The 17656-nt window shown below is 39.5% G+C and overlaps 2 protein-coding genes across 8 annotated transcripts in view; one reads left to right on the top strand and one right to left on the bottom strand.

Annotated features, from left to right (window-relative positions):
* The window catches only part of LOC114242954 (neo-calmodulin), a 227835-nt gene extending 222327 nt beyond the window's left edge, over nucleotides 1-5508 (top strand). For all 7 annotated transcript variants that reach the window (XM_089729249.1, XM_089729250.1, XM_089729245.1 and 4 more), the window contains one exon: nucleotides 556-5508. In XM_089729249.1, the coding sequence (XP_089585375.1) occupies nucleotides 556-587 (32 nt within the window). In that variant the 3' untranslated portion in view covers nucleotides 588-5508. The remainder of the gene's footprint in view (nucleotides 1-555) is intronic.
* A 7319-nt stretch (nucleotides 5509-12827) lies between these two features.
* Nucleotides 12828-16671, bottom strand: LOC149502579 (uncharacterized). The gene is made up of 2 exons (XM_089729242.1): nucleotides 16062-16671; nucleotides 12828-15019 (listed from the first exon to the last, which is right to left on the bottom strand). The coding sequence occupies exons 1-2, from the start codon at nucleotides 16278-16280 to the stop codon at nucleotides 14834-14836; spliced, it is 405 nt and encodes a 134-aa protein (XP_089585368.1). The 5' UTR covers nucleotides 16281-16671; the 3' UTR covers nucleotides 12828-14833.
* Between the last annotated feature and the right edge of the window lie 985 nt (nucleotides 16672-17656).

Raw genomic sequence — 17656 nt, forward strand, 5'->3', positions numbered from 1 at the left:
GTCCAGCAGTGGACGACTTTGGGCTGATGATGATGATGGTGATGAGGATTTTCGAGTCGAAATCATTAAAGACTCAACGGCTTATACTTCGCGATGAGTGGTTATCGCTGCCCATAGATGTTAGCAAGGCCACGGTAACAGCAAACAGCGAGGGGGGAAGCTCATTCCAGAGTAGGATCGCTCGTAGCAGAAAAGATTTCTGGAAATTGTAATTTGCGTAATTACTGGCGGTAGGACCTCTTGTGAGTCCGCGCGGGTAGGTACCACCACCCTCCCTATATCTGCCGTGAAGTAGTAATGCGTTTCGGTTTGAAGGGTGGGGCAGCCGTTGTAACTTGAGACCTTAGAACTTATATCTCATAGGTGGGTAGCGCATTCATGTTGTAGACGTCTATGGGCTCCAGTAACCACTTTACACCAGTTGGACTGTGAGCTCGTCCACCAATCTAAGCATTAAAAAAAAAAGAGTTCTCGAATAATCCCTCAGAGCGCCCTTCAAAAGTATTAAAGTAACCGAAAATAACTTTCTAACTAGCCGTTATTTTAATTCAACAGAGTTCGTGACAATATTGACTTCGAAAAACTAGTATGCAGTTAAACCGCCCAGAGATCTCCCCCGACGCCAGTTGACGTACAACGATTTGTACAAATACGGGGGGAAAGAAACTCTAATATAAAAGTGTTAAGCGTTATAATTGAACGTTATAACGTTATAACGACGCGACTAGCAGTTCGTTGGCGGTGCTGCTGTACGCCGTTGCGTTACGTAGATAGCTTGGCGGCAGTGTATACGTACATTCAAATATTTCGACAGAACGTGTTTTATTCCTCAACTAAAATGACTAATTTTATCTTCAAAATGATTAATAAAAGGTTTCGATAATTTTGTTTAAATAAAATGTGGTGAAGAGTGAAGACAAGTTCTACAGTGTCGCTTCGTGGCAACAATGTAACAGTGTTAGTATAATTATAGTAATATTCACAGTAATGTTTTCATGGACACTCATTGTAAAAGGGTTTTAGAAACATTAGTTCGATTTAAAAAAAAAATGTGTACTGATTTACGCATGTAAGAAGTTGTACTTCTTTGGCATAGTTGAATTATGTATGAAGTCAACAAACCCCATAGAATGAATTATATAAGAAATATATAAATGAGTTATAGATAAATAATAATTGGTTTATGTTATGTGCTACGTAGCGCGGGCAATTTCGTCACACGCTCATACAAATTGTTACCTGTTCTGTCAAAGGCGCCACAAGAAGTACAACTTCAAAAAATGTGTTGCTATTAATTGATTAATGTATGTCATTAAAGTCCGCGAAGTTGATTTATTGATTCATAATAAAAAATATAATATGTATATGTAAAATGCCGGAAGCAGGGTTTTACTGCCCCCTTCTATATGAAATCATGTTTTACCGAAAAACGTACCACACTAGATAGCTAATTATTATGTTCGTCAATGGACTAATTTTATTTCATCACTTCATAAGTGTTACTCTACTTGCTTATTCCCTTTTCGGTCTTCACAATCTATATACTTACAAATGTTTAAAAAAAACTCACGAGGCTACAATGAAACAAAAGGAAAACAACGTTTACAGGTTTTATTCTTGAGTTTTAGACATTAATAAAACTACTGAGAGTGGTGACCAAAAAAAAAAAAACGTTAAATATTCGTAGCGTGCGTAATTATTTAACGAAAATAATAAGCAGGAAAATAAGCGTTGATAACGCCATCGTTTTAAATAGCACCCGCTCCTAAGTAAGGCGGTAACAATGATTTTAAAACGTTCACAAATAAATAATTAACGACATTCGGTTGTGTATTTTTCGTATTATTGAATGAGAAAGAATAAAAAAATAAAAAACATAAAGAAATAGATGTCGTACGTATACACATGTGTAATTGTGCATGCCGTAGTGAAATGTATGTGTTTAAGTCGACCTTCTAGAATGTAGATACATCGGTAATAATGGATGGAAATGTTCATCAAAATTCATCATTGGTTTTTGCAAAAATCACCTTTATAGCGTCGAATCTAACTCAGTGTGTCTATGAGAGTAAGGCTGTATGGGCTTAGATCCCCTTGCCTTTCCTAATAAGGAAAAATTGTACCAAAAAAAAAATGTCTATGGGAGTCTTCCTAAGGGCTTGTAATATTTTAACAATGCTTTCGATCGATAAGCTTTTAGCAATTCGTTTACATTATCAATAGTCTGGGGAACGGTTGAATTTTAACATCTTTTGCCAGCCGTGTTTAGATTCAGCTAAAACAAAAACATCAAAAAAATCATGCTCACCTTCGATCATCAATAGTAATTACAATTGTTGATCGAAGATGCTCACCTAATTATTGATCCATGAGCATCTACAAAAAGGTTGCTGCATCAGTTTGAACCGGTTGAACGAATAAAAAACAGCATTGCAATAAAATTTTGTAAGCGAACAAATAATAAATAGCACGCGAAATAGCTACAACGCTTTAACTTTTGTTCAACTAGTTGTCAAAAATCTTTGTAAAAATTGCAAATAAAAGTTTCAAATGCATAAAATTGATATTTGAAGCGCGTTGTTTTATGTTGAATTTCAATTATAACAAGTATTGTAGTTTCTTAAACTACTTTTAATATGCCTCAATCTAAATAAAATAAAAAAATATGAGTCGTCTATTATCAAAGGTGGCAATCTGTGCATTTGGAAAAAAAAATGTTATTGATATGTCAATACAGATTGATTTGAATATAATCGTCTCCTTCAAAGAATACGGTTCAAAACCTGCATTAAATAAAGGTTAATAGTTAACCTGTTATTTATCTAAGATGTCGTTCCGAAGAGTTTTGTGACTGCCAATGGAATACAAAGTCAATAATTCGTTTTTCTGATTTACCAATAATTATCCAAAAGTCAGATTGCCGGCTTTGATAATAGTCGACTCATATAATATCACAGAAACATATTGTGATGTTTATTTATTTACTAGCTGATCCGGCAGACTTCGTAGTGCCTCAATCGATAAATAAAAGACCTAAGTTTTTGTATAAAATAAACTTAAAACAAACAAAAGGAATCCGTCCGACGACGGACACATCAAAGGAAAAACAAAATTGTTATTTTTATTTCATTCCTTTTTTCATTTTATATTTATTTACCTTTTAAACCTTCTCTGGATTTCCATAAATAATTCAAGACCAAAATCAGCCAAATCGGTCCAGCCGTTCTCGAGTTTTAGCGAGACTAAGGAACAATTCATTTTTATATATATAGATAGATAGATACTTTTGCATAACGTGAGAGATGTGCTACGTTTTATCCGGTTAGCATTTAATTTTAGCGACTTTTTTTTATTTTAACGTTATAAAATTCGAGACTTACATTTCCCACACGGAATCCATTAAGTACGAATGTATCTACATTAAACTGGGGTGATAGTCTAGTAAAGTTTATGTTAGTCTTCCAAGCGAAGGACGGCTGAGTGATGAGCCAAATGAAGTTCATTATTGTAACGAATAATAAATAATATATTGAATAAATATATTGAACTGTATTATGTAATAGGCGTGATTTTTTCATTTTATTACGATTTTTAAAAGTGTTATGATAGTCGTACATATGTCTGTAGACGTAAAGTTTATTTCATAATGGGTAATGTATCATAATCAATGCTAGTTCAAAACGGCTAGCATGTTCTTAATTACTGGCAAAACCATAGTTTTAATTCCAACACAAAAAAAAAAAAAAAAACGGTACAATATTTCATTTCAAACCGAGGTAGCATCTCTATATTATAAATATCGGTTGTAAAATTTTATGCTATTACGAAAATTTCATAGAAATATCTACCTAATAAAAGCAGAGGAAAATTATTTACATACAACATTTATTTAAATATAGCAGCCAGGATTTAGCATGCTTAATCCATGGCCATATTTTTAAGACTATAGGTACGTATGTATGTATGTCTCTATCCAATATCATTAGTTTACAAAATAATCTTGAAGACTTTTAAAGTAAATTTTAAAATATTAGAATTTTATTTTTCAATTTAGACACCCTTTCGTCACCTAAATTTCATAGTCTATGCAATGGACACGAAATCATATTTTGTCTTTAATAAATCTTAACGCTATTTTTATTTAGCACCTAATATTTAACGAAACTTTTCACTGCACTCAATTCTTAGGGGTGTAGCTGTTTATTTCGGTTCTAAAATAGCGGATCATAACAATTATGATTTTGTTTACGATTTGAATTTAAATCTTATTCTTAATCTTATCTTAAGGGTGTTTATGACCATCGCATTAGACATTGATAATGCTATAAGCATTGATAAGGTTTAATTTGATTGCTAATCTGTCAGCGTAATTAATTTAAAAAAAATCTAAGCGCTATAGCATGGTCTTCGTTAAACGAAGCTATAGAAGATTCCTCTACGGTAGCTCGCGACTTGGCTGTGCTACTGACATTGTCCTTTCATACATTTTTTTACTGGTGGTAGGACGTGTTGTGAGTCCGCACGGGTAGGTACCACCACCTTGCCTATTTCTGCCGTGAAGCAGTAATGCGTTTCGGTTTGAAGGGTTGGGCAGCCGTTGTAACCTTAATGAGACCTTAGAACTTGTATCTCAAGGTGAATGGCGCATTTACGTTGTAGATGTCTATGGGCTCCAGTAACCACTTAACACCAGGTGGGCTGTGAGCTCGTCCACCCATCTAAGCAATAAATAAAAAATAAAAAATACACAGCTCGCGTTTAACCAGATTCCTCGCTAAAACAAAAATATATAAAGTTTCGATTTCATTAAAAGAACGTCATTTCAAATCGAAGCCACAATTAATTCACAATAGAAATAAGCAGCCTGCTAACGCATACTAGTGATGTGAAGAAACTGTATGCTATAATTTATAACAATCAATATACCGTTTGGATCATCGTTAAAAAAAACGTTAAATTATTTTGAAAATATCATATCTTAAAAATATATATATTTTATCCTAGATTTATTATTTACATTAAAAATTACGTATTGTGAACCGATATATATATATACTTTCATAATACAGGTTGGCATTTTTAGAAAATACACATAGTATACATTTAAGTTGATTAGATTCAAAGGTTGTGTAGAACTATTAACCTAAAAACAAATGTCTCGGAATTTCCAATAAAAAGCTTTGTGTCTTTGGCCCATTTTGGATGGGCATTTCACTTGGAATAATCAACGTTCACAAAATGAACACACAAAAGACTTTTGAATGTAATCGACTCAAACAAAAGTATGAGAAGCCTAATTTAATACTCAAACTTTTTGCGAATCGACTTGGCAGCTAAATAATGCTGACGAGTTGCAAAAAAAAAAAAAACAATTTAAATTAGTACGGTTCGAAAAAAAGAATGTAATGTTGTCAGTAGCTATAATATGTGTTAGGAATTCGATGTACTTAGATGGTTATACAGGCTTCGTTTAAAGAGAATGGTTTTAATAAAAATGAAATATGAATACTTCTTGTCTTTATCCTTTATAATATCCTAAACGTGAAAATTAGCAGTTTTCGGAGCGTAATTGACAAACACAACGGAATTTACAAGAAGGTGCTGTCTGCAAATTTCTGCAAATCATATTCAAAGAATAAATGAAAAAAAAAATGAAGTTCTTAGGATTTTCAGTATTTTGATGATGACCTTTAGCTGGTCATCGGTCCACCATGAGGGGCGCCAAACTATCCACACAAGAACTTTTTGACACCATAATTCTTTGTCTGATATCAGCTAGCTTTGTTCAGCGAATCTCCTCATCCCTGATTTGATATCAAGGGCGCGCGTAACTCTCTGAGTAACTTTGAGTCCTCCGATAAAGCCCTTAATGAGCGACCGCCTCTCATTGCCGTATGTCATTACTGTCCATACACAGTATTCAAAAAATATAATTTGTAAGCACAACTCTAATTGAGATAAGAAGCTTTTACACAGGCCCCGAGCACTGTCCATCCAGGTTAAATTAGTCAGACCTACTTAGCTGGAAAATTAATGCTAGGTAAACATACTCTGGAGGATGAAGGATCTTTAGTGGAGTCGGCTTATGTGTATACGCCATATTTACATACACTATTCCAATACGAACTTATATAACGCCATTTTTAATATGAATTTCCTATTCAAAATAGAAAAACTAAGTGGCTCAGTGTGTTCACAAGACCCTAGTAAGATAGTTTTAATGACATAACTTTTATTCGATAGGAATAACTCTATATTACGATCTAAATTAGAACGACAATAGGTGACTGACATGAATAAAGATAACATCGCGATTTCTAGACAATTACGCAATATATTCGTTCCTCAGAAATACGGGCGTGGTACCGAAATTATCTAAATTAATTCAACAGCCGGATGAGCCGAGAGACTACACTATCAGCTGTAATAAAAAGAAAAAAAACATGATAACAAAATGTCAGTCGTTAAAACGACTCGTCAACGTAAATTGTTGTAAACAGGGGGACGTATCGAAGTGTTTTTTGATCCCAAATTAATTAAAGTAATTTCTCCGTTTTTCGCGAGGCGTTGGTTTTTTAGGCGAACGAGCTCAATTAAATTAAGGCTATTAGCATCCCTGCAGGGGTTCTGAAAAGGTGCGCCCCTGAGCTGACACCTGCGCTAACGCGTTTGTATCGCCTCTCTTATTGCACTAACAGGATTCCATCTTCATTTAAGACCGCCCACCTCCACTCTATCCCCAAGAAGGGTGACCGGTCGGACTCATCGAGCTACAGGCCTATCGCGATAGCTTCCTTGCTTTCCAACGTGATGGAGCGGATAATAAATATACAACTCCTGAAGTATCTTAAAGATCGCCAGCTGATCAGTGACCGACAGTGCGATTTCCGTCACGGTCGCTCAGCTGGCGATCTTCTTACTCACAGGTGGGCTGAGCCTTGATATCGCGAAGGCCTTCGACAGGGCCTGGCATAGGGCACTTCTGTTAAAGCTACCATCTTACGGAATCCCCGAGGGTCTCTGCAAGTGGATCGTTAGCTTTTTGGATGGGCGGAGTATCACGGTCGTTGTAGACGTGACTGTTCAGATACCATGACCATTAACGCTGGCGTTCCACAAGGTTCGGTGCTCTTGCCCACGCTTTTCATCCTGTATATCAATGACATTATGTCTATTGATGGCATGCATTGCTATGCAGATGACAGAACGGGGGATGCACGATATATCGGCCATCAGAGCATCTCTCGGAGCGTGGTGCAAGAGAGACGATCAAAACTGGTGTCTGAAGTGGCGAACTCTCTGGGGCGAGTCTCCGAATGGGGTGAACTGAACTTAGTTCAATTCAACCCGTTAAGGACACAAGTTTGCGCGTTCACTGCGAAGAAGGACCCCTTTGTCATGTCGCCGCAATTCTAAGGAGTATCCCTGAAACCTTCCTAGAGTATCGTGATACTTGGGGTAGACATTTCGAGCGATGTCCAGTTTCGGAGTCATTTGAAAGGCAAAGCCAAGAATTGGTTTCAGAATTACAAAACAAAAAAATACCTTTTTCCTCCTTCGATCAATCATTTAAGGCCCCTACTAACTTGCACAGAGTACGGCTCTGCCTAATGACGTCATATTTGAGCACGTGCTGCCACAGTACAACCAATCAGATCGCTCCATCTTGACACACCACACGACGCCACCACGCGGCATGCGCCTGAGGTGTGGCAGTAGAGTTGTAAATAGCATGGTGATGGATAATTTTAAGAGTAATTTTATCAAGCTACAGAGACATAAATTAATAAAGACACTTGCTTACGTTCGTGAGATTACGCAAGTGTATCGTTAGCTTGTGGAATCGTGGATGTATTCTGTTATTTTATATACGTATATATTTATTACTTAGATGGGTGGACAAGCTCGCGGCCCACCTGGTGTTAAGTGGTTACCGGAGCCCATAGACATCTACAACGTAAAGGCCGCCACCCACCTTGAGATATACGTTCTAAGTTCTCCGTTTTTTTAAAGTACAACGACTGCCTTACCCTTCAAACCGAAACGCATTATTGCTTCACGGCAGAAATAGGCAGGGTGGTGGTACCTACTCGTGCGGACTCACAAGAGGTCCTACCACCAGTAATTACGCAAATTATAATTTTGCGGGTTTGATTTTTATTACACGATGTTATTCCTTCATCGTGGAAGTCAATCGTGAAAATGTGTTAAGTATTTCATTAGAAAAATTGGTACCCGCCTGCGGGATTCGAACACCGATGCATCGCTAGATACTAATGCACCGGACGTCTTATCCTTTACGCCGCGACGACTAAGTCTAACTTACTACAATATCCTGGCAACGCTGAGCCCGCACGGGTAGGTACCACCGCCCCGCCTATTTCTACCGTGAAGCAGTAATGCGTTTCTGTTTGAAGGGTGGGGCAGCCGTTGTAACTATACTTGAGAACTTAGAACTTATATCTCAAGGTGTGTGGCGCATTTACGTTATAGATATCTATGGGCTCCAGTAACAACTTAACAACAGGTGGGCTGTGAGCTCGTCCATCCGTCTACGCAATGAAAAAAAAAGTATTTATTTTACACGAAAATCACGTAAATAGAAAGTGTCATATTAATGATGGAATCCAAATTAATTTAACTCAAACCTAGAGCGATTACAACGCGCTAAATAGATAACGTATAGATATATATATATATATATATATTACTAGCTGACCCGGCAAACATTGTTTTGCCATATATAAGATTTCTAGGGAATTTCTAGTGTAGAAAAAAGAACTAACTTTTTGTAAGTGTGTAAGGATGTGGTAAATGAGTGAAAGAGGTATGTAGTGCTGTGAACGATGAGGGAATATATAATAAAAATAACAAAACCTCATTCAACCACATAATACCTCATTATAACAAAAAAAATGTCCAAATAAAAAAAAAAAATGTTAGGGGTGGACAACCCTAATCACTTAGGGGTATGAACAATAGATAGTAGCCGATTCTCAGGCTTACTGAATATGCATAAAAAAATTCATGAGAATCGGTCAAGCGGTTTCGGAGGAGTATGGGAACGAACATTGTGACACGAGAATTTTATATATTAGATAAATGTAATTACGTACATGTTTTATCGTTCTTACATTAAACCCCGTTCCTTGTAATACCGCAGTCATGAAGGTTATCGCAGAGATTTAAAAAATTATACTAAGTATGAAGACAATATTTCTGTTTAATGGGAAATGAAATGGGAAAGTTTATTTATACGATTTACGACAGTGGAAGTCTTATTGAATAGTAATGTCATGAATGGCATTGTTAAGTTGAACATACTCGTGATCCGGTCCACCATCATCATTCTATTTATTGCACTAGATCAGGGGTGAGCAACCTTTTTAATCAATGGACCAATTTAATTTTTATTTTTGGCGGGCCGCAAATAATTGCACCTTGTTTAACTCCTATTAATAATTTAGGAAACTTTATTTATAATAAATATTAGAATAAAAAATTATAAAACTGAAAAAATTAAAGATTTCGTATACAAATTTTATAGCAAGATTTAGAACAAACAAGAACAGAACAGAAAAACCGAATTGATGGAGAAAGTCGCTATTCAACTTTAGAAATGCTTAGGGGGGCGCGTTTTGCTCATAATTGCACTAGATCAATGGAAAAATGCAGAACCCTTGAATAAGTGGTAACAAAATTCCATAGACACATCACAACATGAAATCCACCACCCCTATTGAGTGTAGTGTAGGGCTGTAGGGTTGGAAGTGTAGGGACATGTATGGACGTATCTTAGCTTGCGCATCTATAACGTTTTAACCATTTAAAATTATTTTGCTGTGAATTAATTTTTGTATATATTTTTTATATTATAATAAAAATTTTTTTACAAGGGACTTTATTTTCAAAAATTGTTTAGCAAATTCTTGGAAAATATCTGAAAATAAACACAGCACTAAAATGGTTAATAAGTAGCCGAAACTGATTGCGTCAATTATTCTCAACAATACACTCAGCGTGTTTATTTGTGCAGTTATATAACGAAAGTCAAGGGCAAATGCACTTACATTTAAATTGTGGCCGGTCCAGGTCAAAGCCATGTATAATTAAGCAATGCGTTACGTGCTCCAGGTCAAATGGACGTTCAAATGTGGTGAATGTCGCCGCCGAACTTACAGTTCTGTGTGCTTAGGGCGAGTTTTTTAAAGTTCTCGACAGCGATTTTTTTTCCTACCTAAGCTGGTCGCCTTGAGAGGCTATTCCAGCGTAACCTTAACTAGTAGGTGAGCTCACGGGGCTCAAACCTGACAACGTTGCTAACACGAACCCTAGCAAGAGCCGTGCTTCGCAGAATCTACCACCGGATCGGAAACGCGACCCATTGAGAAGATCCGGCGAGAAACTAAGTGGGCTGTGTCTGAGGGTTAATTTACTCGTCGAGCCCTTCGTCGCAAGCGACGGGTTCGACGAGAACGGTGACCGGTGCTTGAAGTACCTAAAAGCACCGTTAGTGGATCGGGAGGATCCGAAATGACGTGTTTTGGGCGACGTCGACTGCTTTCCATTCTTTCCGCAGAATCGGGAATGGGATAGCGTTAAAGTTAACTCATATTGGTATGAAACGGGATCGTTTGCGTACGTTCGCCGCTAGGGGCGCTGTTCCAACTGCATACAAAATTGGGTTAACTTTTACGCTGTCGAGAACGTTAAAATACTCGCACTAAGCATTTACCGGAAAAATTACCGTGCTATTTGATTTGTTATTTTTTGCTGTAGATATTACTACGGATGGGATGCACACACTGATGACTATTTCGCGATAATGCGCAAAAAGGTGGCATCCATTATGCGTAGAGTAAGAGGAAGCACCAACAATATCTGGAGGGTATTAGCAGAAAGACTGGATGGACTGACACTGGGTAGGTTCATCAAGTTACATTTCTACATGCTGCTTGATGAGGTTGCCAGGGACGAAGTTGATAGAATTACTTAAATACTTTAATGTGGGTAGGACCTCTTGTGAGTCCGCACGGGTAGGCACCAGCACCCTGCCTATTTCTGCTGTGAAGCAGTAAGGAATTTCAGTTTGCGTTCGGTGGGGCAGCCGTTGTAACTATACTTGAGACCTTAGAACTTATATCTCAAGGTGGGTGGTACATTTACGTTGTGGATGTCTATGGGCTCCAGTAACCACTTAACACCAGGTGGGCTGTGAGCTCGTCCTGCGCCTCTCTTGCCTATCCTCGGCTGTGTGCATAGCAACATGGATTAAAGTGTTGAGAATAGAGCGTTGGTGTGCTACTGAAAAACTTTTTCGGTAACCATCCACAGTAAACCACGTTTATGATTAGATACCATACCCTCAAAATCTTCTCGCTTCGGCTCCTAATTACCGCTTAATTGGTTGATAATATTCCCCATATTAACAACTCGTACAGGTCGACGAACTTATATTTCAAGGTGGGTGGCAGTATAACTTTGTTGATGTCCATGGGCTCCGATAACTACTTAACACCAGGTGGACAGGCGGGCTGTGCGGTCGTCCACCCACCTAGACAATAAAAAAAGCAACAAAAAAAAGCAGAGTTCCGAAGAGTAAGATATTAAAATAGCACGTGGCATTACCAGTTAAGACGAAGTGGGTGTCATCTACTCATCTAATTCAATTTAAAAATATTAACGTAGGTACTCGTTATTGCAACATCAAGGAAACAGGTAGGTACGAAGAACCAGCGACAAAGCAAACGGACACAATGAACGTATTTGCGGAGATTGCTCTCATCCTTCTTACCCAATGAAATGACCTCGCGCTGAACCCAATCATGGCTGCTATTCATCAGGTCGACCAATTTGAATCAAATTATATGAACACATTTTATTGCAATAATTAAAAAAGTTTTTTTTTATTGTTTTGATGGGTAGCTCACAGCCCTCCTGGTGTAAAGTGGTTACTGGAGCCCATAGACATCTACGACGTAAATGCGCCACCCACCTTGAGATATAAGTTCTAAGGTCTCAAGTATAGTTAGAGTGGCTGCTCCATCCTTCAAACCGAAACGCATTATTGCTTCACGGCAGAAATAGGCAGGGTGGTGGTACCTACCCGCGCGGACTCACAAGAGGTCCTACCACCAGTAAAAAGGTAGGTGTGGTAGGTATTTTCATTGCGTGAATTGATAGACGAGCTATCGGCTTCGTGATGGCCGTAGCCTATTGACATCTCTTTGAGAGGCAAAGTGGAAGTCACAAAACAACAGCTGTCCCACTTTTGACATTAAAACGCATGACTGCTTCACCGCCGCACCTTCACAAAGTGCCTACTCTCCAACCAAATCCTCAATTGTGCTTTACGATAGATATAATTCCTTCAATTTTTAAAGGATAAGACGCCCGGTGCTTTCGTATTTAGCGATGCAACGGTGTCCGAATCCCGCTGGCGGGTACCAATTTTTCTAATGAAATACGTACTTAACAAATGTTCACGATTGACTTCCACGGTGATGGAATAACATCGTGTGATAAAAATCTGACCCGCAAAATTATAATTTGCGTAATTACTGGTGGTAGGAAATCTTGTGACTCACACCGCCCACTACCCTGCCTATTTCCGCTGTGAAGCAGTAATGCGTTTCGGTTTGAAGAGTGGGGGAGTCGTCCACCCAACTAAGCATTAAAAAAAAGGCGGCCTTGACACATCTATGCCTATAAAGCATAGACCTATATAGTAATATGTCATAGAGTTAAATAATGGCAGGGAACAAATTGCACCTTGTCCTTTGGTCCCAAACTAAGATCCCTTGTACTATAGGAACCATAGACTGATATATATATATGTCGGCACACGTCAGGGATGGCTGAGCGGTAGGTTCCGTCATCACTCGTATTTGGTTGAACTCAGTTTATAAAAAGTCAATAAAACCTTTTGAATAATAATTATTGAAACTCAACACACACAACTTTCACAATGACAGGATAAACCGACAGTTTCGTTGCACATACCGACAGACCGACTGGCCGACTGACCGACTGACCGACTGAGACGGACGGAATTACTGTCTGACACGGAATGCCACGACTCTGTCCACGTACCGCCATTTTATACTGTGGCGTTACGGAGTCTACCCTTCATTTTGTGATATTTATCAAAACAACATTTCATCATTTAAAATAATAATCAAAACCACCGTCTTAATATTACTAAAAGTCGTTATCCACGAAAATTAAAAGTCGTTATCCACGACACGGCCATTCTGACACGTCACACGTCCCTGTGTGACGCTCCTGCAAGGAAAACAACCTTCTGCAATATCTAACAGGTTTCGTCTCGGCCACTCCTGATTCATTCACGATTGAGGATTGGGATTCGTTTCATTACAAACCTTAACGTTAGCTTTCAACAAGATCTTTAACAGACTATGTTAACCTGTGTGAGTAGATAACATAATTACCCAACTATTAGTGATACACTATACAACTGAAAAATTTAATTAATGCTCAATAAGCATTAGAAACCCGAGTTATTACAAAACAACTCAATCTGAGCAGTATTTCATCAGTATTATGTATCAACCACAAACTATCGTTACAATTACTTCCATCTAGTGAGAGTAACTCATGCCACCTATATCGAGTGACGATAACCCAATTCAAGTGCCACCTACATCGAGTAGCTCTTGACTACTTATTGCCTCCATCCGGCAAATAAGTGGGACCTCCATCCGGTACCCAACTTCAACACAAAATACTAATGCCTCCATCCGGCACGCAAGTGGAACTTCCATCCAGTACCCACTTCAACCATAAAACACATCGCAATGCCTCCATCCGGCAATAAAACGAACACATCACCTAAATCGAGCGAGGTGTTCAATTACCAGTCATAAATAACACTGAATACTGTTCTTTACTAATCACACAAAATAGGACAACAAAATCCTTACTTTAATCAGTCAGTTGTATCGTGGTCATTTGATCCTACATCTTCTACATCACTAGTGTCAACAAAATCGTATAGAACGCTCCTGGCCTGGCTGCCGGCGCAGCTAGTGACATTGCCACCCACATTATCATTAAAACAAATGATAAAACCAATGCACATCACTTCACAATATAGAGTCAAGGTCATTAGTAGACCAACACAACAATAGTCTCCATTGAGACCCAGGTCTCCGCTGTACCAATCGATGGAGATACTCTCACCTCACTGATCAGTCTCGTCAGTAGCACTACTTAGAGGCAACCTTATGTAATCATAGGTTCTATTACCAGTTAGAGCCATCTATCTTCATTTCAACAAAATTCAACATCAAATTTTACTAACTTTCCAATGTTCTGGTCTCGTCAAAGTTAATCTCTTACTTTTAGTATCATTTTAAGTAAAAACCTATAGGGATATGGCACGCGAACTATTAAGAATTCGAAGGGGCTCGCCTCTGTTATTCTTTGGGTAGAACAATTAAAAAAAGATGTACGGCTTCTAGCACTTCTTGTCAAGAACAATTCCATGAGCTCATCGCGAGCTTGGTCATCAATAACGCAAGTCTGGGCTTCGAATAAGGACACTAGATTTAAGTGTTCTATTTCACTGAATGCTCAATCTCACTGAACCGATTAAAACAACTATCAGGTAGTACATGACATACAATAGGTAAGCTATAAACCATCGCATAGGATTTGTTCCGTACAGTTTTGGGTCAAAACAACAGAAACCTTTTATGAGAACCATCGTATAAAATTGCTGAATTATGAAGCTACTACTAATAGATTTCTTGACAAGAGAGCATTCGGCACCCGATTCCAAATAAAAATAATACGACTCACCAGATTGTTCTTATTTACCAAAATTGCCCGATATTACGCAGCTACCGGCACGTCGCTCCGCTCGGCCGGTGAATAGTTGACCCATCGAGCGCCGACAGACGGCGTTTGCGTTCCATATCTCGTATTGGGTGCAGCAATCACGTGTTGATTGCGACACGGCCTTCCTGACTGTACACGACATCGTGTGATGGTTAACCTACAATCAAAAACATCCACGAGAACACTTGTTCCGCTCGATCACTCCCGACTACACTTTACGACTTATCGGAAAATTTAAAGTCATCAAAGCTTTAAACTGTTTTAATACCATTTTAACCAAATCAAACAATAGGGTATACAAAGTTCACTATTCAGCAGCCAGAGCACGTACCACAGTCGTTCATCAAACATCAAATTTACTCTGTACAAATCAGGCATAGCTTACAGGAACTCAGATCAAAGAAAACTTCCGAGTAAAAATATCTAACGCCACGGCTCTCCAGCCGACCAGCAATCGCAATTGCCCTCATGATGCGCATCCACAGCATGGATCGCCCGTGTGCATCACCCGCTGACTACACACGATGGTCTTTACAGACCCCGACCTCCGCCAGAGCCAAACGCGCACCGCGCACCCACGGACTACTTGAGTTGCCTCAAGAGACACCGATTTCTACCGGGCTACGACTACGTAATAGCTACTGGTACGGTCGAACACAATACGGCCGATAGACTATGCTTACTCGAGTTTTCACCACAATTTAAGCTTGCTCTTCATCATCATCATTTACATCAACCTCGACTGGTATGTGTCATGCTGACATTTTTCTTAGCCTATCATGTGGGTATTTGTAAGTACGTTTAGAATTTAAAGCTTTCAATGTGTAACGGTCACCATCCAATACTTCAACTACTTTAAACGTCCCTTTAAACTTCGTATCTAATTTCATTTGATTACGCTCTTCGATTTAATGTGTGGACGAGCTCACAGGCCACCTTGTGTTAAGTGGTTACTGGAACCCATAGACATCCACAGCGTAAACGCACCACACACCTTGAGATAGAAGTTCTAAGGTCTCAGTATAGTTACAACCGCTGCCCCACCCTTCAATCCGAAATACACCACTGCTTCACGGCAGAAATAGGCAGGGTGATGGTCAATGGCACTATACAAAGCACCCGTCTGGTGCCACGTCCTTACCCACGAGAACGTCGCCGCGCTGCGACGCGCGATCGCAGTCAGAGTTATTCAAGGATACCTCACAGTCTCCTACGAGGCGGCGCGCCCTGGCGCAAGTGCAGCCGGAGCGCGGGGGCTCCAATCTCGGCAGTCCGTGTTGGAGGCGTGGTCTCGTCATTTGGCGGACCCGTCGGCCGGCCTCCGTACCGTCGAGGCGATCTGCCCGGTTCTCGCGGACTGGATGGGCCGCGACCGCGGAAGTCTCACCTCCGGCTACCTGTGCAGACTCACAAGACATTTTACCACCATGCAAACTTCTTACCGCAACAAATCTTACCAGCCACTACGCAAACTACAATTTTACGGGTTCCACCTCTCCTACACGATGTTACTCCCACACTGAGGAAGCCAACCGCGAACACTTGTCAAGCACGCACAAGCACGCACTTCACCGGAAAAACCTGCATCCGCCAGCGGAACCCGAACACCGCCACATCGCCAGACACGAACGCACCGGACGTCTTATCTTACAGGTCACGACGACTTCAGATGTGTCAATTTTTCTTCCCCACGGAAACTTGCTTGCTTTCTTGTTTGCTTGCTTGCTGGAGCCCGAAGTCATCGAACGTGTAGTGTTATTGATATTGAATCTAGTAGGTTCTAAAATTTCAGCGACAATTCACAGTCTCATGTCCTGGTTTACTACACTAGTGCCATGTAACTCTAGCACAGATCCATTATTGCGATCGAAGTTTCACTTGAGATTTGCACTTGCCTTAATTTCTTGCAATAGCTTTTTACGTGTTGTATTTCCGCTAGTAAATGCCATGTGATGAAGTCGACAGTCAAACTGGGCAACATGAGCCAGAACGTAAGATGTGACGATTTCTTCGTGGCTCAGATCTTCCATCGAGGTAACAGAGACGTTATTACACGACTTATGTATGCTGTATTCACGCTCTTGTGGCGTACCACTACTAGTATTCTGATCTGCATCATGTTTTTTTTGCTGTACTTCGAACATGTTCAAACACGTCACGCCAGTGAGAGTAGAGTCCTGATCTCACTTCTGATGTCGGCACACGTCAGGGATGGCTGAGCGGTAGGTTCCGTCATCACTCGTATTTGGTTGAACTCAGTTTATAAAAAGTCAATAAAACCTTTTGAATAATAATTATTGAAACTCAACACACACAACTTTCACAATGACAGGATAAACCGACAGTTTCGTTGCACATACCGACAGACCGACTGGCCGACTGACCGACTGACCGACTGAGACGGACGGAATTACTGTCTGACACGGAATGCCACGACTCTGTCCACGTACCGCCATTTTATACTGTGGTGTTACGGAGTCTACCCTTCATTTTGTGATATTTATCAAAACAACATTTCATCATTTAAAATAATAATCAAAACCACCGTCTTAATATTACTAAAAGTCGTTATCCACGAAAATTAAAAGTCGTTATCCACGACATATATATATATATATATTTTTATTTATTGCTTAGATGAGTGGACGAGCTCACAGCCCACCTGGTGTTAAGTGGTTACTGGAGCCCATAGACATCTACAACGTAAATGCGCCACCCACCTTGAGATATAAGTTCTAAGGTCTCAATTATAATTACAACGGCTGCCCCACCCTTCAAACCGAAGCGCATTACC

This window comes from Bombyx mandarina, chromosome 08 (genome assembly GCF_030267445.1).
Source record: "Bombyx mandarina strain Sakado chromosome 08, ASM3026744v2".
Lineage (NCBI taxonomy): Eukaryota > Metazoa > Arthropoda > Insecta > Lepidoptera > Bombycidae > Bombyx > Bombyx mandarina.

What these genes read in the sequence shown, in the direction of transcription:
- LOC149502579 (XM_089729242.1), bottom strand. Translation starts at nt 16,280, where the DNA reads ATGTCTTGTGAGTCTGCACAGGTAGCCGGAGGTGAGACTTCCGCGGTC. An exon ending in GCCTCGTAGGAGACTGTGAG is followed by an intron (nt 15,020 to 16,061) that starts GTATCCTTGAAT and finishes TTTTGATTGTAG; the next exon opens with GTTAACCATCACACGATGTC.